This window comes from Oryctolagus cuniculus, chromosome 8 (genome assembly GCF_964237555.1).
Source record: "Oryctolagus cuniculus chromosome 8, mOryCun1.1, whole genome shotgun sequence".
NCBI classification, from domain to species: Eukaryota; Metazoa; Chordata; class Mammalia; order Lagomorpha; family Leporidae; genus Oryctolagus; species Oryctolagus cuniculus.
Genome location: NC_091439.1, coordinates 62,608,499 through 62,635,596, shown reverse-complemented (window position 1 = coordinate 62,635,596; position 27,098 = coordinate 62,608,499). Strand labels below are relative to the sequence as shown.

At 40.8% G+C, this 27,098-nt stretch overlaps 1 protein-coding gene across 4 annotated transcripts in view; it reads left to right on the top strand.

The window, feature by feature from the left end:
• NFKB1 (nuclear factor kappa B subunit 1) overlaps positions 1-27,098 on the top strand; it is a 131,497-nt gene that overhangs the window by 81,712 nt on the left and 22,687 nt on the right. For all 4 annotated transcript variants that reach the window (XM_051819546.2, XM_051819545.2, XM_070047832.1 and 1 more), the window contains 8 exons: positions 7,743-7,906; positions 9,715-9,873; positions 11,509-11,613; positions 14,066-14,157; positions 15,792-15,930; positions 22,350-22,493; positions 23,727-23,816; positions 24,942-25,136. In XM_051819546.2, the coding sequence (XP_051675506.2) occupies positions 7,743-7,906; positions 9,715-9,873; positions 11,509-11,613; positions 14,066-14,157; positions 15,792-15,930; positions 22,350-22,493; positions 23,727-23,816; positions 24,942-25,136 (1,088 nt within the window). The remainder of the gene's footprint in view (positions 1-7,742; positions 7,907-9,714; positions 9,874-11,508; positions 11,614-14,065; positions 14,158-15,791; positions 15,931-22,349; positions 22,494-23,726; positions 23,817-24,941; positions 25,137-27,098) is intronic.

The window sequence follows — 27,098 nt, the reverse complement described above, 5'->3', positions numbered from 1 at the left end:
TTTATACTCAAAGTAAATATATACTGCATATAGTTGGTACTTGCTTTTTTATTCAGTCTGACACTCTTTTAATTGAGGTGTTTAAGCCATTTATGTTTAGTGTGATTATTGATATGGTGATATTTAAATCTACCATCTTGTCATTTTTTTCCTGCTTATCACATGTGTCCCCCCCCCCATCCTCACCCACATTTTCTTCCTTCTTTTAGGTAATTTGTAATTATGTCATTTTATCTTTTTGGTTTTACTTAGTTGTATGTTTAAGCAGTTGCATTAGGCTTTATACTACACTTTATACTTTAATTTATCATAATCTAGCTTTCAGTAATGTTATACCTCTTCATGTAGAGTATATGTACCACACACTGGTATACTTTCATTTCTTCTCTCTAAGCCTTTCTGCTATCGTGTCATAGATTTACATCTACATATGTTACAAATCCCATGATACATCGGTTTTTGTTTGTGCTGTAAACAATTATCTTTTAATGAAATTTTTTTAATGAGACAAAAAAAAAACACTGTTCCTCGGCAGTAGAGATAAGGGCCGCAAACAATCATCAGATCTCAAAATGTCCGTTTCAGTCCTATACACTACATTTTAGATACTCTATTAGTTACCACAAATCAGGGAAAACATATGGTACTTGTCTTTTTGGGACTGGCTAATTTCACTAAGTATAATGGCTTCCAGTTGCATACATTTTGTTACAAAAGACAGGATTTCATTTTTATTTTTTTACCACTGAGTAATATTCCATAGTGTATTTATGCCATAATTTCTTTATCAAGTCATCTATTGATGGACATTTGGGTTTATTCCATATCTTAGATATTTTATTGAAATTTTTTAAGCCAGAAGAAAAATTCTTCTTTTATATTTCCCCACAGATTTACCATTAATGTGCTCTTCATTCTGTTTCATAGGTCAGTATTTCTGTCTGGTACCATATTCTGCCTAGAGTACTTCCTTCGACTTTTCTTGTGTTGCTGATTTTATGTTGATGAATTCTTTCCGTTATTGTGTGTCTTAAGATTCTTTATTTCATCTTTTCTTTTTCAAAGGTAATTTTGAGGGGTATAGAATTCTAGGTTGACAGTGTTTTTCTTTCACATTCTTACAATGTGCTATTCTGCCGTCCTCTGGCTCGCCTTGTTTCCGGGAAGAAGTCCCCTGTCAATCTTACCTCTGTTCCTCTGTACACAATATCATTTTTTTCTGCTAGCAGATTTTCAGATTTTCTCTCCACTGCTAGATTTTATTTTTTAATTTTATTTAAGTTATACAGACCTCATGCAGTTCATATATACAAATTTAGGAATAGAGTGGTTCTTTCCACCCTGTGGTCCTCCTGTCTGCATTGCCACCCTTTTTCCTTCTCTCTCTCCTATTTCCATCCTTACTTTTACAAAGATCTATTTCCAATTAACTTTATACTCATAAGATTAACCTTACAGTAACTAAGTTTCAACAAATACTATGAGGAAAGAAAAAAAAAACACTGTTCCTCAACAGTAGATACAAGGGCTATAAACAATCATCAAATCTCAGAATGTCAATTTCACTCCTATACATTACATTTTGGATACTCTATTAATTACCACAGATCACTGCTAGTTTTTAGTTTGCTTGGGATTCACTGGAATTTTTGGATCTTTGAGTTCATATTTTTAATTAAAATTTTAAAATGTTTAGCTATTATTTTTTCAAACATTTTTCCTATCTACTCCTCTTCCTTTTCTTCTGTAATTCCAATTACACATATATTTGGCCATTTGAAATTGCCTCACAGATCACTGATAATCTTTCCTTCCTTCCTTCCTTCCTTCCTACCTCTATCTTTGTGTTTCGTTTTGGATAATTTTATTGCTATATCTTCAAGTGCAGTAGTCTTTTGTCTGTAGTGTCTGATGTGTTCTTATCCCATCTAATATATTTTTCTGCTCAGATATTTTAATTTTCATCTCTGTAGGCTCATATGGAGTCTTTCTGATGTCCTCCATGTATCTCCTAACATACAAGTACTCTCCTGTCTTCTGACCACATGAAACAAGTCTGTAATAGCTGTTTCAGTGCACTCTATAAACTGTCTTTGGTGTCATTTCTGAATCTGTTTCTATTGATTGATTTTTATCTTTAGTATGAATTGTGTTTTCCTGATTTCCATGCCTGGTAATCTTTTTATTGGATGACAGACATGTTGAATTTTGGATTGTTGACTGCTGGATTTATTTTATGTATCAATTTGAGGATTGGAATTATTTAAATTTGGAACAGTTTGATCCTTTTTCAGACTTTCTTTTGGGTTTTGTTGGGAAGGCCAGAGAGGGCTTTAGTCTAGGGTTGATTTGACTCCATCACTAAGGGCAGAGTGTCTTCAGCATATTCATCCTGGACTCCATGTATTGTGAGGCTTCTTGAACTGTTCAGCCTGTGTGCTGGAATGGTTCTGCCTGCTTCTATATGATGATGTTTTTACAGTGTTGGAGAGTTTCCTCACATCCGCACTCAAATGAGTATTCAGCTAAAGATTTGAATGCATCTCTGAGTGTCTGTGTATAGTTCTTCTCTGGTATTCTGCCTGTGGATTGGCCTCTTCAAATGTTGAACTCTGTGTCCTTCACTCAGGCAGATTGCTGGGCTCTGGTTAGATTTTTCTTTTCTGTGCTGTAGCCTCTTTCCAGGCATTAATTAGAATAATTGTAGAATTCACGTAATTAGTTTCTCTTTTCTTAAGAAACGCTGTCCTGCGCTGCTTGTTGTCCAGTATCTAGCTAGTTCTCCACTTCTTTTCCTTCTCCCAGTTCACCCTGGGCTTCATTGTCCTGCCCCCATAGACACACCTGACTGCTTATTACCGGTCAGGGTCCCAGGGAGCCACTAGAAGCAATGAGAAGCTTGGCTGCTCCTGTAGGATTTTTTTTTCCTCTTGACAACATTTTTTTTAAAGTCTGGTAAATAAATTACTTTGGAGAAAACTGGAGTAACTGCCCAAATAATATTTTTATTTGAAAACCAATTTCCCATGTTTTTTAGTTATTTAAGGTGGGAGGTTCTGTATGACTCCATCATTACCTGAAGCAGAAGATTGATTCGTGTAGTTTTCTTTTGTTACCAGAGTAATTCCTCCATTATTCACATAATAATTTCTTACAGGGATTAAAGTAAATAATATCCATGAAGAGTATTTTATAAATGGTAACGTGTAAAGTACAACCCAGATGTTTGTTATTTTCATTACCTGGGAGATTACCCTATTTTTTGTAGTTGTGACTATTCCATATAGGAATAAGACCTAAAAGGCTGAAGATGGAAGTATTGTTTTTAAAACTGCCTGTGCATTCTTACATATTAGTATGTCACATTGCATAGTTTTCTATGTTGTATAATTCATGCATTCATTTATTCAACAAACATTTGTAAATACCCATATTGCAGGCACTGTCTTAGGCAGTGGAGGTCTCTGACCTTGAGGAACTTGAAGTGGTGTTTTCTTCTCTGCGTGTGTCTCAGCTGTTCATCTGTCTGGACCCATGGCTCATTCTGTCTTTGGGCTTCTGCTGGAAGGCTCATTTCGTTATGCCTTCACCACCTCTGTTGTCTTTCCCTAGTTTAGCTGACCTTCTCACACCAGCTTGTTCTTTTTGCATTCAGTCCAGCTATCCTAACATCTCTTTCTCCTACTAGTTTGTTTTTTTTTTTGTTTTTTTTTTGGTAAGTGAAAGAATGAAAGTCCTTAAGAAAGCTTACAACACCTTCACAGATCTGCCTCCAGCTTACTTGCTTGAACGCCTCACTGACTACTTACTGACCCCTTGCTTTGTTCTCTCCATGCACATTGGCCTCCTGGCTGTTGTCTTTTGGAAACACCAGCATGGGGCATCCCGGGAAGTGGTGGATATTGTGCAGCCACACCAGCAGTGGCAGGTGGCCCACATGCGACTCACCGTGCTGTGTGGGGCACACCAGGGAAGTGACTGACCTGAGAACCAGGCGAGCATGTACTGGAAAGCCCTTCCTGTGTCCTGCCCCCTGCCCCAGAGTTCCATGCACTGAACCCACCATGGCCAAGATGATGGTGAATTATTTCCTAGGCCTGAGTTGCTCTGAAGAACCTGGGACCAACCATGCCCTGCCCTGAATCCCTGTAGCAAACACAATCTGTTAGAAGACGAAGTGCACCAGAAGGTGACTCCTGGCTGGAAGTTCCTGTCCGTGACTCCTGACCAAGACCTACATCATGACCCACTGGGCAGAGCGACTGTTTGCTGCCAGTGTTGCTTACTCGCTGTACATCAAGAACTCTGTTATAGACTCAGAGAATCAGACCATGACCACCTTCATCTAGAACATCTGGCTGTTAGTGGTGGAGGATTGTGTTTACTGGGTGAAACAGAAGCTGAAGGAAATCCACCCCAAAGCCTGGGTGGTCCCCAGCTTATTTGGTATCTCCAGCACTGTCCAGGAATTTGGCTGGTCAGGTTCAAAAGCAAGAGACCTGGAGGATGAAAGTTTAATTTATTTACTTGAAACAGAGAGCGAGCGAGCTTCCCTACACTGCAGGACTATGCCAGGTGGAAGCCAGGCGTCAGGAACTCCCTCCAGGTCTCCAATATGGGTGTCTGGGGCCCAGGGACTTGGCCCATCCTCTGCTGCTTTCCAGGGTGCTTCAGTAGGGAGCTGGAACGGAAGCAGCATGAACAGGACTTGAAACTGCTCTCCTATACAGGATGGTGGCTTCATAAGCAACAGCTGCCTCACCTGGTAGGTCACAGCACCAGCTGCTGTGAAGGGCTTAGAATACATCTTGCCCTGAAGCGTCAAGGTGAGACTTCTTCCATAGCACTTGCTGAGGCAGCCAACGAAGCCACAGAGTTGGCATTGGCTGCTACAGAGGAGGCCAGCAGCCTCGCCCACGAGGTAGTGCTAAGAAGCAGCAGCAAGGGCAGCAGTCCAGTAGCCAGCCTGTGACCTGGGCTGTTCCCACCAGCACAACACACTAGACAATCTGTTCAGCTCCCTCTGCCCTCTTCCTGTTCTACTTTATTATCAAAAATCAACTTCCAGCCCTTTCTCCTGACTGGGTGGTAGGTTACGGGTAGGTGTCCTGTTTTGGCATCATGGTACCCCAGCCACGTCACCCACATCTGAGCTAAACCTGTTTGTTCTCCCATTAGGCAGCTGAAGACCGGAGCACAGAGGTATTGTGGCTTTCCCCAAGGTCACAGACAGTGTGTCAATGATGTGGGAACAGATGAGAGCCTGTGAGCGCCACAAAGGCAGGGCTCTGTTGGGACCCCTAGTACCTGGAACAAATCTAGCGCGTAACAGGCGCCCAGTCAGTCTTTATTCAGTTTTTAAAAGAGAAAGTAAAATACCAGCATGGCCCTGCCTCCGGTCTTTGCACCTGCTGTTTTTTCCGCGTCTTGCTTTTCACTTCATTCATGTCTTTTCTCAGTTGTCATCTTTTCACTGAGGTCCTTCCTGACCTCTGCCTGTTTTAAAGTGTTAGGCTGTTTTCTGTGCCTACCTTCTTTTTCTGGATAATACTTACTACCTTCTAAATTGTACTGTGTAATCTTCTTTGTTTCTTCTCTGTCATCATCATAAAAACTAAATTTTAGAACTTCTACTTCTGACAAATCACCTAGTGGATTGCCTGGCACTAATAAGGACCTACCTAAGCATCTGTTGGATGAACAAGTCCCCTTGGTATATGTGCTTTTCTGTTGTGTTTTTTATTGCTGCTACTCAACACAATTCTTTGTTTCCTGTACATTATTTTAAAACTGAAAGATTGGAACATTTTATGTATTGTCTCTTCAATTGCCTTATTTAGTTTATCTACCTATTTATATAGTTAAGTAGCCTCCAAGGGATAAAATGTTCTCCATTTTGCTGCAGATGATAGGATTTCATTCTTTATATGGCTGAATAATATTCCATCGAGTGCATATATCACATTTCCTTTATCCATTCATCTGATGATGGAGTGGATAGAACTAGAGGACATCATATTATGTGAACTAAGTCAGACACAGACAAATACCACATGTTCCCACATTCTCACTCATATGTAGGAGCTAATTTTGAAAGAAAGCCCTCAATATGAACACAAAATGTTGACTACTAGAGGCTGACAGGGGTGAGAGGGAATTTGGATTTCTAAAAAATCATGGGATATTGGGTATGACAAAATACTAGTATAAGATGTTAATAAGGGAATCTGGGTGTGGGGTACATAAGACCTCTTTGTATAACTCTATAATTTTTGTTTTGTAAATTTAAAACTATTCTGAAATAAAATTGAAAAACCAAAAGTAAAAGTTTTCCATCCTGATTAAGAGTATAGGCTAATCCTCTGCCTTGTGGCGCCGGCACACCAGGTTCTAGTCCCAGTCAGGGCGCCGGATTCTGTCCCGGTTGCCCCTCTTCCAGGCCAGCTCTCTGCTATGGCCCGGGAGTATAGTGGAGGATGGCCCAAGTCCTTGGGCCCTGCACCCCATGGGAGACCAGGAAAAGCACCTGGCTCCTGACTTCGGATCAGCGCGATACTCTGGCTGCAGTGGCCATTGGAGGGTGAACCAACGGCAAAAGGAAGACCTTTCTCTCTGTCTCTCTCTCTCTCTCACTGTCCACTCTGCCTATCAAAAATAAATAAAATAAATAAATAAAGAGTATACCTCCAGGCCTGTGTACACGTAGATGTAGGTGACAGTTCTAGTGGCAATAAATAATTATCACCCTAGAGATATATCCAGGAGGGGATGAGATTCTAGGAAGACTTTAGATTTATTTATTTATTTGAGAAGTAGAGTTACAGACAGTGAGAGGGGGAGACAGAGAAAAAGGTCTTCCATCTGCTGGCTCACTCCCCAACGGCTGGAGCTTAGCTGATCTGAAGCCAGGAGCCAGGAGCTTCTTCCTGGTTTCTCACATGGGTGCAGGGGCCCAAGCACTTGGGCCATCTTCCACTGCTTTTCCAGGCCATTAGCAGGGAGCTGGATCAGAAGAGGAGCAGCTGGGACCAAAATTAGAACCCATATGGGATTCCAGCACTGCAAGCAGAGGATTAACCTACTGCACCACAGCGCCGGCCCCCTGGGTAGACTTTAAATCCCATCCAGAAACCCAAGGATGAGCCAAAAGAAAAAAAAAAAAAAACTTTTATATATAATATTCTCCTTATTCCTAAAAACATATTAGTATATATTTGAAATTTAATGTTTCTTTTTGTACAGTTCCTATAGAAAATCTTTTCAAGTGAGCCCAGATAAGACCTCGCTATTTTGATACATATATAGAAATGTGCCCATACTCTTTTGGAAGTTTAGTAAGTTCTAAAAACCAAAAGATTCATCCAAGTTTACCACAGACTCATGTGGCAGCAAAACTCTATCCAACCTGTCATTCAAGTGTTTGTAGTGTTTACTTTTCCATTTGATGCATCTAGTTATGTAATATTAAAATATATAGTTATGTAATAGTATTGTGTTTGATTACATTATGTAGTGCAAACATGTTGAGAATATTATGCAACGTGTAGTGTGAGTGTGTATTGCCTTTCTAACATCAGAAAGACCTGAATTCTGAAATCCATCTAGTTCCCAGGTGTTTGGATAAGACAATGAGGACCTATGTGTATTTTTAAAATCCACTTTGCTAAAGTAAAGCCAGACTCTCCAGTCATTTATGTCTAACTTACTGTTGTTGCTGCTGCTGTTGCTGTTTCTTTCTCCAGCTTTGCAAACCTGGGTATACTTCATGTGACGAAGAAAAAAGTATTTGAAACACTGGAAGCACGGATGACAGAGGCATGCATAAGGGGCTATAATCCTGGACTTTTGGTGCATCCTGATCTGGCTTATTTGCAGACAGAAGGCGGAGGAGACCGGCAGCTCACGGGTGAGCATCCTCCTCCCAGTCGTGCTCCTCCGAGGAGGTCAGGCGTCTGGTTCTGCTGTGTGGACTGTGTGTTCTGCATGCCCCAGATTCCGCCTTCCCCTAGTCTGCACCCACCTCTGTGTTCACCCTCTCCTTGCTTAGAGTGCTTTCATGGCATCCTGCCGCCTCTATTATAAACTCAATACCTCTGTAGTCTGAGGTACAACCCCCACCCCCACCCCGCTTTCAGTCTGGCTCCAGCCTCATGTCCAGCCCCACCCTGTACCCTGTTCCGAGGTCCCTGTTCTTGGAACACTGTTGCGTAGCTAGGCCATGTAGGTGTCTTCCTCTGCCTGAAGCACCCCAGCTTCCCCTGTCCAGCCTGTCAACACTAATGCATAATTCAGGACCTACTCCCCAGGGCATCTCCTCTGTTCTGTCTCCCTCAACTCACCTATTGCAAAGAATTTTTCTTTTTCAAACACTTTATAAACTATTATCTTTATCAAACACATGCTTTGACTTTCTATTTGCCTGCTTTTCCTCCAGTTTTTTTTTTTTTCTTTCAACCCTATTCCCTGTGCTACCACATTGGAATTTTACATTTTTGTCTTAGTCTGGCATTCCTGTCATCATCTCATACTAAGATGATCATAACCAATTTTCATTTTTCCTCCAGCATGTGCCAGACTCAAAATCTTCACATCGTTTTTATTCCTTCGAGTCTGAGGTCTACCTGGCACTCCCCCTCTTTTCGTTGCTGCATTTTCATCACCCCAGTTATAATAGTCCTCTTTCTGATCTCTGTCCCTTTCCACTTGTACCCAGATTATATCCTACCACAGAGAGATCTCACTAAAGCCTGCCTCTTGCTGTTCTCTCCCCCATTGTCTGCAAAATCCAGATCTTACACGCTGGTATTTCAGACCTGCTAAGAGCTGGGCCCAGTCTGCATTTCCAGCTCCTTTTCCAACATGCCCCTCAATCTCAAACTGAGCTACCCCATTAAAAGCACTGTGCTTTCTCACTTCTCTGCTGTGGCACATGGTTTCTGTTCGTGTTGTCCCTTTCTCTTGGAATGCCCTTAGTGACTCTCATCATGTGTTGAAATGCTACCGTCCCTTCAAGATTTAGGGCAAATGCCTTTCCTGCTCCAAAGCCTGTAGACCTTCCCCTCCTTTAAAATTCCAGATCAGTTCACCGGTAGCTGTTTAGTGGTAGTTCACTTGGATTCCTCCCTCTTTTTTTTTTTTTTTTTTTTTGGATGCTATAAATTGAGTATGACTGTATTTGCCAGCATGAAAACTCCATCAGAAGACAAGGAGCCAAGTGTAACTGAGTCATTTGGTTCCTTTAAAAGTACTTTTTGGGTACCTGCTATGTGCCAAGCACTGTCCTGGGTGCTATGGAAGGAGCACCGTTCCTACGCTCTTAGAGCTTTTGGGTAATGAACTTCCACATTTCTCAATACAGCTGGTGCATAGTACACTTGCTACACTTCATTCCATCACATCCCTTATGCCATAAACTCTTACTGTAGGGAGAAAAGGGAGTCAGAGGAGGACAGGAGAGGAGAGAGTCAGCTGATACGTGAAAGACCGTTTTTACCAAGCTTCACAGAAAACGCAGGTCTTTTGATGCCTTAACTTTGGATGACAAAAATGAGACTTTTTTTTTAAAGATTTACTAGCAATATGAAGAATTTCAAAAAAGAAACAAAAATAGGAAATGTACCTGCTTTTCTCTGGGTTTTATGAAAGCACATTATTTGAAGTGTTCACACTTTCTGCTTTCCCTGGGTGCGCACGGCCTGTGCTGTGTGGTTCTAGATCGGGAAAAGGAGCTCATCCGTCAGGCAGCTCTGCAGCAGACAAAGGAGATGGACCTGAGCGTGGTGCGGCTCATGTTTACAGCCTTCCTTCCAGACAGCACTGGCAGCTTCACCAGGCGCCTGGAACCCGTGGTATCCGATGCCATCTATGACAGCAGTGAGTATCTGGCTCCTAGTAGTAGGAAGCTTGCTGTAACGTCAAGAACAGACTTCCAGCTCTGCCCTGCCATTTACTTGCTAGCTCTGAGTCCTAGGGAAAGTAACTTTATCACTTTAAGATTCAGGTTTATCATCTACAAAATGTGGGTACTAAAACCCTAAAATGTTGATGACTAAATTAATGAGATATTTTAAGGGGTGCTCAATAAATGTTCTCTTTCATCAGGTATGTATTTTACATGCAGTCCCAATCTGTTATTTATTAACACATTATTATAAGGCTAGACTGCTTGTGCTCTTAGGAAAGCATCTCGGTTGGTTTCTTTGTGGCCCCAAAGAGAAGCTGATAAAGGACAACTGTTATTTTTAATCCATGTTTGTTCCCACATGTTACTGAATTAACTGAATGAGTAGCATAGATATTTGTGACTCCAAAATTCTGTTTCAGTCTTTGTTCAAATAATTGTTAAGAGTTTTATGATAGTCTTCAGCATTTAAGCCTTTTCGTTCAGTATTTATGGGATTTGTTAGAGTGATCTCCAGATAGCCTACAGACAAACAGGCTGGGCATTTGGTGCAGCAGGTGAGACACATCCCATATCAGAGTGCCTAGCTCAAGTCTCAGCCACTCTGCTTCTGATCCAGCTTCCTGCTAATGCACGCACAGTGAAGCAGCAAGTGATGGCCCAAGGACTTGGGTCCTGGCCACCTATGTAGGAAACCTTGACTGAGTTCTGAGCTCCTGGCTTCAGCCTAGCTGGGCCCCGTTTGTTACAGACATTTAGGGAGTGAACCAACTGATGGAAGATTCTCTCTGTTTCCCTCTCTCCCTATCTGTCTCATTGTCTTTCTTGCTATCTGTACCTTTCCCCATCTCTCTTTCAAGTTAAAAAAATGAAAATAAATAATTTTTTAATATAGCAAGTTTATAGATTTGGGTATAAGAAAACAACTTCATGCTCCAAACACAATTTAATCAAGTTTGAAGGGAAATGAAAGGGTTATAAAATGATGCAGACTCATATACAAATCACATACAAATCACCTTAAAATGTAGCTATTAGAGGGGGTAAAAAAGGAAGCTTTATACTATTACCACTAGAAATGTCACTCCCCACCCCGACCACACAGAATCCAAATTTAGTTTGGGGAAAAAAGAAATATAATATCTCCATCTTTCTTATCTATAAACTAAATCATGGATTTTCCTAATTTTTAGGACTCTTGTCAATGGCATAGTGATATCCTGGAATCAAGACTGGGATTTAGTTCTTGACATAATTGAAATTCCAGAAATCCATTGGCTTATTTCCTGAAACATCAGAAAAGATCTTTCTTTCTGGATCAGTCTCTCTCTCTCTCTCTCTCTCTCTCTCTCTCTCTCTCTCCTAGAAGAAACAAATAAATGCCTGTTCTATCTATTTTGGTGGTAGTGAATGAGCCATGACCAGATGGACTCTGAGGACTTCGGAAGCCATTCTTGTTTCCTTTGTGTCTTGGCTATGACAACCTGAGTGAAAGCATCTGTTTAAATTTAGTTTTGGAGATAAGTCTAAGAACAGGATCCCTCCTAACGGATTGGCTTATGAAGTTGAGGATAAGGCATGATTTTCTTGTTTTTCTCCTGTGGCAGAAGCCCCCAATGCATCCAACTTGAAAATTGTGAGAATGGACAGGACGGCTGGATGCGTGACTGGAGGGGAAGAGATTTATCTTCTGTGTGACAAAGTTCAGAAAGGTGAGTGTACACGGATCTCACAGTGTGGAATATGGTCCTCAGTGTGCCTGACACTCTTCAGCAGTAGCAAATACAACTGCTTAAAAACATCCACACATCTCACCTCTTCCAAATGTGAGTTGTCTGGATGTGTATTTGTTCTAAACTGAAATTTCCCATAGACGTAAACAGAAATAAGAAGACTGATAATTATAATCAGTGACTTTCGGTGTTTTTATACTTCAGGTTTTGGTATCTGCACTCACTAACAGTAAATGAGTAATAGCCACGCCTGTAACAGACACAAACACACAGAATAAATGTTTTACATCTGTAAAATTGCTAATTTCATTCGTTCTGTAATGCTTTGTTGTAACACTGAGAGAGCATCTTCAAACACTTCCATAGGACTCTTTGATCTCAGCCAAGAAAACGAAAGAGCATAGGAATGCAGAGAAAAGCTCAGACCTTATTTCTCTCCCAGTGTTCACTTTGAGAAAAGTTTTGGCATTTCCCTCTTATTAGATACATTGTAAGATTGATAAATGAGTAGAAGCTGAAAGAAAATCTGTGTTGACATTTTAAATAAAAATGATAAAAGTGAAGTAGAATAAAGAACTCTTTTCTGCAAAGTGACCATTTTCAAAGTAAGCACATTTAAAACAGAAGATATAATCCCTATGTAGTAAAAGCTGAAAGAAATTCTGTTAATATTTTAAATAAAATGATAAAAGTAGAATAAAGATCTGCTTTCTTCAAAGTGACCATTTTCAAAGTAAGCACATATAAAACAGTTATATACAAATATAAGCCCTGTGTAAGAGAATTGTGACTTTTTAAAAAAATCACGTGAGAGGGCTGGCACTGTGGCGTGCTGGGTTAAGCTGCTCCTGCGATATCGGCATCCCATATGGGTGCCAGTTCAAATTTCAGCTGTTCTACTTATGATCCAGCTCCCTGCTAATGTGCCTGGGAAAGCAGCAGAAGATGGCCCAAGTGCTTGGGCCCCTCCACCCATGTGGGAGACCTGGAAGAAGGTCCTGGCTCCTGGATTTGGCCTGGCAGCCATTTGGGGAATGAGTTAGCAGATGGAAAGTCTCCCTCTCTCTCTCTTTCTTTCTCTCTCTGTAACTCTGCCTTTCAAATAAATAACATGAATTTTTTTTAAAAAAATCATTTGAGATTAAATTCTCTGAGGTATAAAGTCAGAAAAAATGGGATCAGATTTTAAAGATGCAAAGTCTGTATCCAAAAAAATACACTTTCTCTGTTTGTACTGGAATTAGCCTTCTTCCAGACCGCTCTATCCAGGAAACACTCATTTCCGGATTCCTGGAGATGCATGCTATGAGTAAACACAATCTGAATACCCTTATTGGTTAGTATAGTCCTTAATCATTGTCATTACATTGGAGCAGCTTAGTAAAAGAAGTCTTGGCCTTGGCTTAAAGGTCCAGGGTGGTTCTACCTGAAGGCAAAGGAATGGACCAGGAGTTGATGAGATGTTTAATTCAACCCTAATATCTCTAAAACTGTATTAAATTAGAAGTATAACCTTAGTTACATGAATCAGTAGTGTGGTCCTTTCCGTGAAATGGGAATTGAAGACCACGAGATGTCAGTCTCAGTTATATTGTCATATTCCTACAAAAGTATAAAAGAAGTCACAGAGTTCACTGGAAAATGGAATTAAAAGATGATATACATTTTTCGTTGAATTTTTGAAGCCTCCTTTTTTTAAAGGCCTTAACCAGAAGGTGAGATTTAGGCATTCTCCTTTAATCAGAAGAGATCTGACCATCATAATAGTTTGACCAATCACTCAACTAGACGTTGTTATCCCTAATAAAGTTTTATAGAGAAGCACCATAGTGGCATGCTCAACAGTCTGGATGCTCTTAAACTATGATGTCTGTGTTCAAATCCTGATTCTTCCACTTACTGCTCCACTTTGGATAAGTTACTTAGCCTCTGTGGGCTCCAGTTTCTCTTTTGCAAAATGAACATAATAATAGAAGACCTTTCAAATCACAAGGTTGTTGGGAGAATTAAATCAGTTATCACTTAGGACAGTAAACCTTACATAAGTTTATTATTATGTACTTCAGTATATGGAGTTGAACCACCCTTTGGGATTCTGATATTCCCTCTACCATCATTCAGGATGTCAGTTTGTTTAAGGAAGGAGATGTGGGAAAGGCAAAGATTAAGAGAACACTCTGACAGATTAAGTAAATCTAATATTCTACCATTATAAAGGAGGCTTAGGGCTCATTTCTGTGGTAATGAAAAAAGAAGTAATAAAAAAAGAAGTGATTTGTGAAAATGTTAACTGACTCAAAAGTCTATTTTTATGTTAATTATGTTCCAAAAAGTTTAAGTATATATAAGGTAGAATCTTGTACCAAGTTGATTTTTCAGTCTTTAAATATTATCTCACTGTGTGAAATGACACACCTTAATATGTTTGCAGATGACATCCAGATTCGATTTTATGAAGAGGAGGAAAATGGTGGAATCTGGGAAGGATTTGGAGACTTTTCCCCCACAGACGTTCATAGACAGGTAGGTGGATGATTATTAATATTAATCATTTTAGATTTTATTCCTTATAGAAATTCCATATGTAAGTATCCATATATGAAAATGAAAACTTACAAACATTTACTTTTATAAAACAGTGCTATTCGGGGTGGTGCTTCCTGGTCATCCAGGAAAGCTGTCTACCCCAAAATTATTAAAGAAGGTTCTACTAGACCGTTGGCTCTGAGACACGGGCAATACATTCCGTTTGGTGTCTGATCCCCTAGTCCATAAGACAGGAGCCCTCGGGTCTTTAATAAAAATGTTTTAAATGTCTGTCAAAGTAATCCTAGCAGGCCCTGCTAAAAGGATATTCTGATGATTAGTATAAAAGGAGGAGTCTTGTAGTTGCCAACTGACATCATCCTGATAAAACAAGATTTCCCACTGACAGCCCTCACCTTAATGATTGCTCTTCCATGAGTGGTCAACAAATACTATTTCACAAGAAGTTGGACATTATCCAAATGTTCTTCAATTAGAAACCAATTAAATAAATTATGGTATATCTGTGTGATGGATTGTCATGCCCTTATTAAAAAGAATGAACACGCAGTGAACCAGTACATGAAGACCTCAAAGCTACACGGTTAAAATCTGTTAAGTTTGTTGGAGTATCTGGATTTGGATTCTAGCTCTGCTCCCAGTTCCAGCTTCCTGCTAATTCACACTTTGGGAGGCAATAGGTAATGGCTCATGTGTTGGGTTCTTGTCTCCCAGATGGGCGACCCAGATTGAGAACCTGGCTCCAAATTTCAACTCTGTCTGTTGTAGGCATTTGGGGAGTAAGCCAGCAGATGGAGAATCTCTGTGTCTGTTTCTGTTTCTCTCTTGCCTTTCTGCCTGTCCAATAAAGAAATAAGTATTTTTAAAAATTATTCTGTGTTGATATTTGCTTGTGCATAAAGAAACTCTTGGAAGACACATAAGAAACTAATAACTGTGTATGTAGCCCTGGGGAGGTAAGCACACTGTAGGAGTTAGAATGGGAGAAAACAATGACAAAGTGAACTGCCAATTGTCCGATTGTACACCTTTTTGTATTTTTAGAAAATCTTGATCCTGTGAATATATTGTCAAAAAATCAAGTTAAAAAATATGAAAGTACCTATCCTAGCACCACCAGGAATTAGTGGGTGATGCTTCCTTGAGCAGAGTTTATCTTCCTCTCTTGATTAGATGCCCTGAGGGCTGAAAGCCACACCACTTCCTTCATGTCTCTCTTTCCACACCCAGGCTTGTGGGTGTTGTTATAAATAATAATCCTGGAGGCTTTTAAAGCTGGTTTGAAAGAGAAGGAGGAAGTATAGTGATAAATTTTACCTGTGTGATATTCACAGCTAGGTGACATGCAAAATATTAGACAAATAATAAAGATTTGAAATACATTGACATAATGATGTATTTCAGTTTCACAGTGGCAACTAAATAAAAACGTATGAGTGTAGAATTCTGAGTTTAGAACTTTCTCCAGGGTGCTTTTTCAGTACACTGTGTGTAAATGTTGGGCAAATTTAAAAAGACTAAAGAATATGTGTTTAATGAGTAGCATTGCTGCAGCTGCAAAAAAAAAATAAAGTTTCCAACACCAACATTTGGATCTTTGTATCCTGCAGTTTGCCATTGTCTTCAAAACTCCAAAGTATAAAGATGTCAACATTACAAAACCAGCCTCTGTTTTCGTCCAACTTCGGAGGAAATCTGATTTGGAAACTAGTGAACCAAAACCTTTTCTCTACTACCCTGAAATCAAAGGTAACTTGGTTGTGTAGATACCTGTGGTTGTTGTGATAAGAGGACAAACTGAGTAAGAAGATCAACCCCTCACAGCGGCTTCCTGGTAACTGGCCTTTGGATCTATGGTGCTTATTTTTAGAAGACAGACAGATAATAAACTGTTTTAAGGTTACACATTCATAGAATTAGTCCAGCCTTTTAAAATAACGGTTTTTTCCACCAAGCTTATATAAGATTTAAACATTTGAGAATTTGTCTTTGAATCTGATAATCTAATGTTTATTGAGTAACTCAGGGGGCAGCTGAGAGGGAAAACTAAGCTTGCTTCTTAGGAGAACCAGCCATTAGTCAACCAGCCATAGGTAGTTGACAAGAACACTAGCCTGCCGTACAGAACTATAAAAATGACCAGGACACTATTCTTCCCCTCACAAAAGATTCTTCAAGAAAGGAATATGAGTCTCCTTAACTAATTACAACTATATTCATATCTATATGTATATAAATAGTTATAAATTATAAATATGCATATTATATTTATGAAGCACCCACGAATGCATGAGAGATGATTGAGGAGAGAATGAGAAGTCCTAGCATTCTCTTGTGTAGTATGGTAACTAGATGATAATGTGTTATATATTTTGCTTCAAAACAGAGAGCAAGAGGGAAGGGAGAAAGGATGTAGAATGTTTTCACCATAAAGAAATGGTAAATATTTGAGGAAACAGATCTGTTTACCCTGCTTTGAACATTACACAGTACATGCAGGTGTTAAAATGGCACATGGTAGCACCTAAATGTGTTCAATTTTTAAATATCAGTGAAATTTTTTTAAATTAATGTTGAGGAGAAAGCCCTTGATCCCTTGATTTCAAGAAGCCTCCAAAAATAAGGCTTCATAGAAGAAATATCACTTGATTCTTAAAATGTAGGGTATATTTTAACAGTTGGTTGATAAACAGAGAGGGAAAGGGTCTCCTAGGCTTAGAACACATAATTCGCATTTACTCAGAAGTGAGCATCGTGAACAGCAAGATGGACTAATGAAGACTAAGGCAATGAGAAAGACCAGGGCTGGGCTGTGGAGGGCTGCCAGTGACAGCTGAAGACTTATACACTGATTCTGGTGAGGGCTGTCTCTGATTTCCTTATGTCAACACTGAGGGAGGCTGACAGTGAGTCAGAAGAGAAATGCAAGTCTCCAAGTGAGCTCTGATAAAGAGTTGTAAAGATGTTAGTTCCCAAAATGAAAGGAGAAGGTGGCCCCCTAGTGCAGCGATGGCAGCAGGAGGACCTGAATGCTGGGTGATGCAACAGGTAGAGGAGAGACTCAGGAGTCATTGATGGTTCTAGGAACGCCAGGTGAGGAAATTTAGGATATGGTTACCTGGATGAAAGGAACAAACAAGCAAAAGTAGGTTTGGTTGGGAAAAGAGAGAACTCAGTTTAAAACATATTGCATCTTAGGTTCCTGAGAGAAATTCAAGTACAAATTCCTAGTAAGCCAACCAAAAGACAAGACTGGCACAGGACAAAGGGCAGGGTGGGAAAGTCAGCCTTGAGAATCATCTCCTATGTGCTGTAACAGGCACCAAAAGTAGGCAGTTACTCAGAAGTATTTCTTAGCCTGAGTCCACTGGCCCCCAGAATGCCGTTTGATAGGATTGGCTTCTTTTGTAGTTTTATTTTGTATGTTATGTGTTGAAAACAAGAGATGCATAGCAGTCCTAGTGATGTGTTCCAAACAAAACTAGAAACTCCTTGATCAGAAGGAAGGGAGGCTGCACGGGGAGATAAGAAAATGACTATCATGGGGCACTCAGGTCCTGACAGAGGTTGGAAACCACAAAGGTGCAACAGCCACAAGCCACGCGGGTGTTTTGTTTGTGACAGCACAACAGGACGGGCGAGCTCTGAAGAGGGCTCTCCTTTCCTGGGATTCACATTGTGCTGGAGCGCTTAGGAAACAGTCCCGCAAGTTCTTGTTTCTTTCCTGAGGTTGCGACCTCTCAGCTGTTGGGTCAGATCTTAGTGCCAGCACCTCTACTGGTGGTGTGAAAGTGCATTCAGCGCGAGAACCTTTTTTTTCCCAGTCACGTGACGTTCCATGCAGAGTCCGAGGACACAAGCCAGGGAGGTGCTGGTTAAAGTGGGGGTGCTGGTGACATTCCAGGCAGAGTCCGAGGACACAAGCCGGCGAGGTACTGGTTAAAATCGGGGTGCCAGGGCCTTCCCGATTGACCTTTCCCGGAGGTCTTCCTACCTCTTTTCACTTCCCTACCCTGGTGCTACTTCAAGTCTTCTGACTGCATCTGTCTACAGAAAACTGTTGGAAAATCACAGGTTTGGTTTAAAAATCTTTTTTGTGAAAAGAGATACAGAAGAGGATCTTTGGATTTTGTGAGTAAAAAAATAGATGTCATCTCCTGAAATGTGTCTTCAAAATAATGGCAATTTTTGCTCACATAGAGAGTCAGGAAAGAAATGCCAAGCTACTTTCACATGTATGAGCCTAGAAACTTGCAAAACTGAGCCTGGTTTCTAGGCTGCTTATCCACCTTTCCCAGTAGCATCTATCGATTAAGGAAGTAGAGTAAAGCAGAGACATGTTCACACTGCTGCTTTCATTGCTACTCTGTCCTAGTGGGAGCTGTCTGATGCTGGGGTTTCAGAATGAAGTCCTTTGAAAGTTCCGCATCAGCATCGCATCTGTGTGTTTCGAACACACACCTTCAGGCTATCATTGATTAAAAGCTCTGTATGAACCGAACAGTGTAAGGACCATCTGGAAAAAATACCAGCTATTGAGCTCCAAAGGAAACACTAGCCAAGGTATATGGATTATGTTTGAGTCAGTATGATATTAGAATTGTTTTCCTGAGGATAGTAAATTATCTTATTCTGTAAATATTTCTGGATTATAAAAACCCAAGATAAAAGACCCAAGGAGAAGCAATCACCTGGGCAGGAAGGTAGCAGGCCAATTATCATTAAAGTATATGGAAATGATTCCAAATTATACAACCCAGGGAGTCATTGTAGACATTTGGCAGAAGTCATTATACACACGTTCTGCTACCCCTAGTCCCTGTACTCAATTCCTGTCTCAGTGCCTAGTTTTATATTCTTCATTATTTTTATTAGTGTATGAACTTGTTTTACCTATTTATTATGTGTCTGTTGTCTTCCTCTCACTCCAAGTAGGAAGAATCCTTTAATGCTTCAATTTGGTCTTCTGTGTTCCTGGCAGTGTCACCAACATCTGGATCATAATAGAGAGCACATAGTGGATGCTCATTATATATCCATAGCCTGACTTACTGAGTGGCCAGCCAAGCTGCCATCCCCATCTAAAAGTCTAATGATATGATAGGTTCCATCAAATTAGATATAATTATAAAAAAAATTCTCATTATATAGAATCATCCAATCCTGAACTCTGCTTTTTCCATGGTCACTGGCATTGTACCTCACAGAAGCTTCCTGGAGATGATTCAGTCCATGAGAGACCACTAAAATAATCAAAAGCAGGGTGATTGACAAGGGAAGAAAATTGTTGAGAAACCGCTGTATGAAGGCAAAGAAAGACCATAATGACTTTGCAATCTGAAAAGATGATTAGGAAGGAGTCATCATCTTTGCCTTTGGAGGATATTGTCAGGATAAATGAACTCCTCATTATTGGTAAACTAGAAGTTGAAAAGTAAGAATGAGGTACTTTTAAGACCCATGCAGAGGAAAAGGTGGTAGAAGCTAAAAGTTTATCTACATGTGTGAATCAAATTATCTAAAGTCATCATTCATTAATGTTAGCGATTATTACTATACAGAACTATTTCATAGTGTTTCCCAAAGAATGACAGCCTGATGGAAAGACTGCTGGACTTTGGGTCTGCTCTGCACTCTCCCTTGACCTCAGACAAGACACTTAACCATGCTAGCTTCAGTTTCCTCTTGCATAATAGTAGAATGAGTTATGGCGCCACTGCTAAAGGCAGACCACAAGGATAAGTGAACCCAGTGTGACAGTCTCCATGTTGGATTCTATGAGGCTTTAGACTGTAGTTCTTTGGTAAAGCTTGTTGTGTGGAATTTTTCATATCAGTTTCTTATCACTGAAAGCCTTACTGGCTGTGGTACAGCTAATATTTGGAAAATATGTTTTAAAACTCCTGATTTTTATGTGAAATATAACCATTAAATATGTCTACTTTAAAAGGCAAAAGGAGTGCATAGAAAATACTAACTGGTCTCTTTGCTATAAACCACATAAATAGATAGCATTTCTTTCTGAGGATTGAATATGTTATCTACTTCTTTCTTTATAGTTCTACAATGAACTAATAATCTGTGTGAGATCAGCAGTTTACATGAGAAGTACTGAGTACAGCTATTAATAAGTTGTATAACTGATAGGGAAAAAAATCCTTGGTAGGGAAATTGTTAAAGTTTCTGCACTTGAAGGTCACCCCCCTTCCAGTAGAAGCACATTTTTTCTCAAAAAAATTCACCCACTTTGGCTTTTCTCTTCCACATACGTCTGGACATGCTCCATTTTTAGATGAGTGTTTAAGTGTATTCTGTTACCCTACTTTCTCTGCTTCATCTTTGAATTGCAGTTAGACAGTCATGAGATAATCAGTAAACAGCAGCCCGGCCCTGAGTCGACTGTGACAACCACAGAATTAGAAATAAGTGAAGATCCTTCTGAATGTAAACAGTGACAAAAAGCTGACATGGGGCCGGCGCCGTGGCTCAATAGGCTAATCCTCTGCCTGCGGCACTGGCACACCGGGTTCTAGTCCCGGTCGGGGCGCCGGATTCTGTCCCGGTTGCTCCTCTTCCAGTCCAGCTCTCTGCTGTGGCCCAGGAGTGCAGTGCAGGATGGCCTTGGGCCCTGTACCCGCATGGGAGACCAGGAGAAGCACCTGGCTCCTGGCTTCAGATCAGTGCGGTGCGCTGGCCGTAGCGGCCATTGGGGGGTGAACCAACAGAAAAGGAAGACCTTTCTGTCTCTCTCTCTCTCTCTCTGTCCACTCTGCCTGTCAAAAAAAAAAAAAAAAGCTGACATGGAAGAATCAGGAATAGGACAGTTATCCATTGGACAGCTGATTGAGAAGTACATCAATTATTCTAAATTTAAACAGAAAACTTCCTTCAACTCTAAAGAGAGAAGGGAGAGAAACAACAAAATGTGGTAGGAAAGTCACAGAAGAGAAAGAAGGGAAACAAGAAGAAGAAACAAGAACACAGTCACAGACCACAAAGGCAGCGGCAGAACTCAGAGGAGGCATTGGGGCTGGTGAGAAGCACAGACAGTGAGAAGCAAAGGAAAACAGGGACGACACAGGAGGAGTGGGGGAAGAAGTAAGTGGCAGCTGGGCTGGATAGTGGGAGGTCTCAGCAGGTGTCACCCAGTATTCTGAGTCTCTGAGTCTCCCGCGGAGGTCACCAGAGGCCACAGATCCCTCTCTCAAAGCGTTCAGAGGAGTGCACCTCATGTTTATTATCACAGTGCCACTAAGGAGCAGCCCTGTGTCACCATATGTCCACCCAGTCTCTGCCTCTCACTTTGGCTCTTCAGTATGCCCTACATACAAATACCAGGTGAATCCCTGTAAAATGCTACCTTGCACACATCATCCCCTTACTCAGAGACATGGCGTGACTCCCCTGCCTATAAGTGAAGTCCCTGAAGTTCATATTCCTGGTGTTCCACAGGCTGGTGACCAGTCCGTCCCCACCTCTCAAGAATTCCTTATACTAAACCTCTGCTGTTCTCATAAGTACCCCAGGTACTTCTTACCTTCATCACATTGTTCCTTTCATATCCCCTTTCCAGAAAAATCCTCCCTTTCCCACTCCTGTAAATTAATTCTGGATCTGGAAGCAATCTTCAAGAATCTCCTCTAAGTTCTTCCCTGAACTCCCAGAACACTGGTCTGCACCATGAATTTAACATACACAGCATTCTAATGCTGTCTCAAACAAAAAGTCATTCTCCCTCACTAAGAACTATGTTGAAGTGCCCTGGACAGCAAAGGCACTGGGACACGCTTGTCTTTGTCCCCAGCAGGCAACCCATGTGGATGGATAATAAATGGTAGAAGATTACTAATAACGGTTTTGTGTGACCAGTGTTTTAACTATGGTGGGAAATCTGGTCTCACTCATTTTAACAGTGTGGAGGACCTAGGGAGCTGTCAGAGTGATTTGGGTGTGTGCAGCTCTGCGGTCTCTCTGAGGCCGGTTTTTGGTCTCCATACCCATTGGAATAAAGGCAATGCTTCTTGAAATTTGGCATCTCTTCCTCCCTGGGTGCTTTCTGTTTCCCTTGGTGACGTTTAAAAATACCGTCAGAATCAGTAGTCTCTCTGTGGCTAGCGGTGGGACCGAGTCACTCTTTTCTCCTCTGGTTTCTCTTCCTGTAAATGCAGATAAAGAGGAAGTGCAGAGGAAGCGGCAGAAGCTCATGCCCAATTTCTCGGACAGTTTCGGAGGCGGCAGTGGTGCCGGGGCGGGAGGCGGAGGCATGTTTGGTAGCGGCGGCGGCGGAGGCGGAGCTGGAAGCACAGGCCCAGGTACAAGAAAAGCCCATTCTTCCCAGAGCTTTCGTGTATTGAAAGGCGTGGAATTTTCTTTTCCATGGTTTCTGTGCATGTCTGTGGGTTCAATGGCAATGACATTATTGAATGGAAGATATTACGGTAATAAAAGTTTCCCAAGAGATGTAAATTTATTTATCCGTATATAGATAATCCCAAAAACTGTAAGAAGAAAAAGTTATCCAAAGCCAGTTATCCAAAGAATTCCTCGAAACATTGTGATATGTTTTCTTTTTACTTTATTTTTTTCTCTTTTGGTCTCTGTCTTGGTATTCTCTGGAAACTTTACATTGCAGATGATATATACTACAAAATTTGAAAATACATAAAATCCTTCTGTTAAAATTAACCACTTTTAATTTTTGCATGCATACATTATAGCAAATATTTATGATTTTTCCCAAGTACAGTTGTGATAATTGTGCATACTACATTAACACATTTGTGTTGCACTATGGTTGTCTATATGGTCACCTGTGCTGCTTTTATGTAAAGTATTAACATAGCATTTCCCCATGGTAACATAAACTACATGGCATAATTTTCAAGCATCATTTTTAATGACAGGGTATTTCATCAAATTAACAAACTATAGTATTTGTTACTTGAATGTTGTTTCCTGTTTTCTATATAAAATATTCTGCTGAACCCCAATGTTTATCACCTTTCCTTTATTCTAGATTATTTTAAGTGAGAGTCTTTGAAGTAAAATTACTATGTCAGAGAATATGACATCCAATGCCAGCTGCTTTCCCAAAGAATTTTGCCAGTTTATGCGTCCACCAAAAATACGTGACAATGAAAGTGGTGGCCATTTTTCCGCTGAGGAGTCAGAATGGTTTTTTGTTGGCTTTGGTTTGGTTTTCCTTCCAGAGGTTATTTGAACATCTTCCATGTAGGCAAGTCTAAGTTTGGGTGGTGACTACCTTCAATCAGCCTCTCCTCTTCACATGGGAGTGGGACCCTTTCTCCAATGTGAGACCATTTCTGCCACCTAAGTTGCCAAAATGTATAATTTGCCCACGTGGGACTCGGATCCCTGCATGACTCCCGTGATGTGTCTCACTCCTCCCTGCGGAAGCACCATGTGCAGGCACAATGCTGTCCTCCTGCGTCATAGTCCATGCTCACCTGAGGGGTGGACACTAAGGTTTGCTGAGACTTCTGGAGAAATCTCATGATGTTCCATTTCTATTACTTGCCATTCAGGGTACGGCTTCCCACACTATGGATTTCCTACCTACGGTGGAATTTCCTTTCATCCTGGAACCACTAAATCTAATGCTGGGATGAACCATGGTAAGTGATGTTCTTTAATTACTGAATATGAAAAAAATTAATGCCACGTGGGTTTATCATTATTTATCACAACTATGTTATCATCTTGAAAATAATTATGAATGCAAATTAAGAGATACTTTTCCAAAATATTATTTCTTGTAGATGATGTAAACTCTGTTCTTTGTTTATATTTATAATCTGTTTATGTATTTACTTTGTAAGTGGCATGAGTAGGAGAGAAAAAGAACTTTAAGAAGAAACAGATAATTGACTATTCAAACAGAAAGACAACAATAAACTTACTTGCATTCTTTTTTTTTCCAAAATACTATACTTTTGAAATCATTATGAGTCTTATAGGGTTGGTCTTTTTCCATCAAATGCATCTTCTAAATAGCAGTTGTTATACCATGTGTTCATACTTTATATCACAAATGCATTCTCTTGTGTACCCATTGAAGAAATAATGCTGTAAAACCTTCCTTTTTATTGAATCCTATTTTATGCTAAGTGCCTTTACAAACTTTTGACTGTAATCTTTATGACACTTTGTAAGTAAAATATTAGGATTCCATTTTATAGACAGAAGAACTGACACTAAGGAATGTTCATCTATTGAAAGCTCATGGCTCTTTAGCAGCAAAATCAGAATTTTAACTGGGTCTGGCCATAGAATCCATGTGCTTTCACAGTACCTGTCAGATAACATAGTTGGAGCTAAAAGAGCATGGTCAGACTGATCTTTGGAGAGTTCCCATACTAAAGAATGTGAACTGAGATCACATCTTTACAGTTTACTTTGTTTATTAGTGTTAGAAAAAAATAATTGCTCCACTTTCAAGAACTTTAAATTTTCCACTTCCCTGCAATTCACAGAAGAGGCTTATTTCACTTTTTTCCTTTACAAATAAGTTCTAAATTTTTAGAAGTACATTTTAGAAATGGTTCTTAGAAGTGAGAGTTTAAAATAGCTCCCAAACATGTTACTTATGATGTGACATTTAAAAAAATTACAGATAATTTTCTGTTCCCTTTGCAGTAATCATGCCTGCTACTTTTATCTAACCTGCACTGAAACAGCAAATTATAACTGAATTAAGAGATTTTACAGAGAAAAAGCTGATGTTTTTGCATTTATCTTAGGAACCATAGACTCCGAATGTAAAACTGACCCTGGATGTTGTGACAAGAGTGATGACAGAGAGACCATAAATCCCTCTGGAAAAGTAATTGAAACCACAGACCAAGATAAGGAATCTGACACATCCAGTGATGGGAGTGATGAGGCCGCGCTGATGTGCACAGCAGAAGTGAAGGAGGAGAATGCTAGGTTTCAGGGTAAGTGAACACACAGATGCTTACATTCTGTCAGTCAGCTAGGCAGGGTTATTTCTAGGTGCAGAAAGCTATGCCAGAAGACTGGTGTATTTTCTGTTGATCTAAAAATGATATATTAACATCTAGTTCAATGTACTCTTCAAAGTCCTGTGTGCTTCTTGAAAAGCTTGTGTTGGGTCATCTTATTCACAGTGGTATTTTCCATTTTCCCATTGTTATCTTTTTTTTTTTTTTTTTTTTTGACAGGCAGAGTGGACAGTGAGAGACAGAGAGAAAGGTCTTCCTTTTGCCGTTGGTTCACCCTCCAGTGGCCGCCGCAGCCGGCACGCTGCAGCCGGCGCACCGCGCTGATCCGATGGCAGGAGCCAGGTACTTATCCTGGTCTCCCATGGGGTGCAGGGCCCAAGGACTTGGGCCATCCTCCACTGCATTCCCGGGCCACAGCAGAGAGCTGGCCTGGAAGAGGGGCAACCGGGACAGAATCTGGCACCCCGGCCGGGACTAGAACCCGGTGTGCCGGCGCCGCAAGGCAGAGGATTAGCCTAGTGAGCTGCGGCGCTGGCTCCATTGTTATCTTTCAATGTAAAGTACAGAAATTTACATGTGCACTCACCCATCTCAATGAGAAAATTTTAGGGTGTAGTGAAAGATAATCAACTTCTTTTCTGGCATAGATAATACAGCACAGTTTCCACAATCATCATAGTCATCTCTCAAGTCTAGCTTAACTGTCATACTGAAGTGAACTTTGCCTGAAATTAGGAACTTTTCTTTTTATCCTGTTGCCTCCTTTGAAGAAGTAGGATTGGGGGAAATATACTTTTTATTTACTTTGAAGGATTACTCATTCTATAAAGGAAAGATAACAAATATTTAAATTTTTTGACCTCATATGCTCTCCGTCACCTATTTGTTTGGCTTATACCCTTTAAAAATGACCAACCAGGGCAGGCATTTAGCCTAGCAGTCAAGATGTCAGTTAAGATGTCCATGCTCATAATAGAATACTTGGGTTCCATTTCCAGCTCTAGCTCTTGATCCCAGCTTCCTGCTAACACACACCCAGACAGACAGTGCTGTTGACTCAAGTAGCTGGGTTCCTGCCACCCATGTTGGAGATTATGATTGAGTTCATACACTGGCCCAAGCCCAGCCATTGCAGGCATTTGGGAAATGATAGCAGATGTGGGCCGGCGCCGCTGCTCACTAGGCTAATCCTCCGCCTTGCGGCGCTGGCACACCGGGTTCTAGTCCGGTCAGGGCGCCGGATTCTGTCCCAGATGCCCCTCTTCCAGGCCAGCTCTCTACTGTGGCCAGGGAGTGCAGTGGAGGATGGCCCAAGTGCTTGGGCCCTGCACCCCATGGGAGACCAGGATAAGTACCTGGCTCCTGCCATCGGATCAGTGCGGTGCGCAGCGGCAGCGGCCATTGGAGGGTGAACCAACGGCAAAGGAAGACCTTTCTCTCTGTCTCTCTCTCACTGTCCACTCTGCCTGTCAAAAAAAAAAAAAAAAAAAAAAGATAGCAGATGTGATTGCTCTCCTCTCTCTCGTCACTCTTCCTCTCTTCTGCCTCTCAGATAAGTAATAGAAATAAATCTGGGGACAGGTGGTTGGTGCAGCAGGTTAAAGCGCTGCCTGGGATGTCTGCACCCCATGTTGGAGTCCCTACTACTCTACTTCTGATCAAGCATTCCTGCCAATGCATTCCTCTGTGTCTCTCTTTCAAATAAAAAAAGAATTAAGAAGAAATGAGAATGACCAACCATGCTTAGCTGCAGAGCCTTATAAAAATGCGTCATTTACAGTTTGTGGCCAGCCCTGACCTGAAGGGAGCAGACTTTACAGAAACACCAGTGGCTCTTTGAAACTGTATCCATGGCAGAGATGTTTGTTTTTTGACAAGTTGCCAAATGAGATAATTGTTGAAGATTCCAATGAAGAATTAGTTCACCAAGAGATT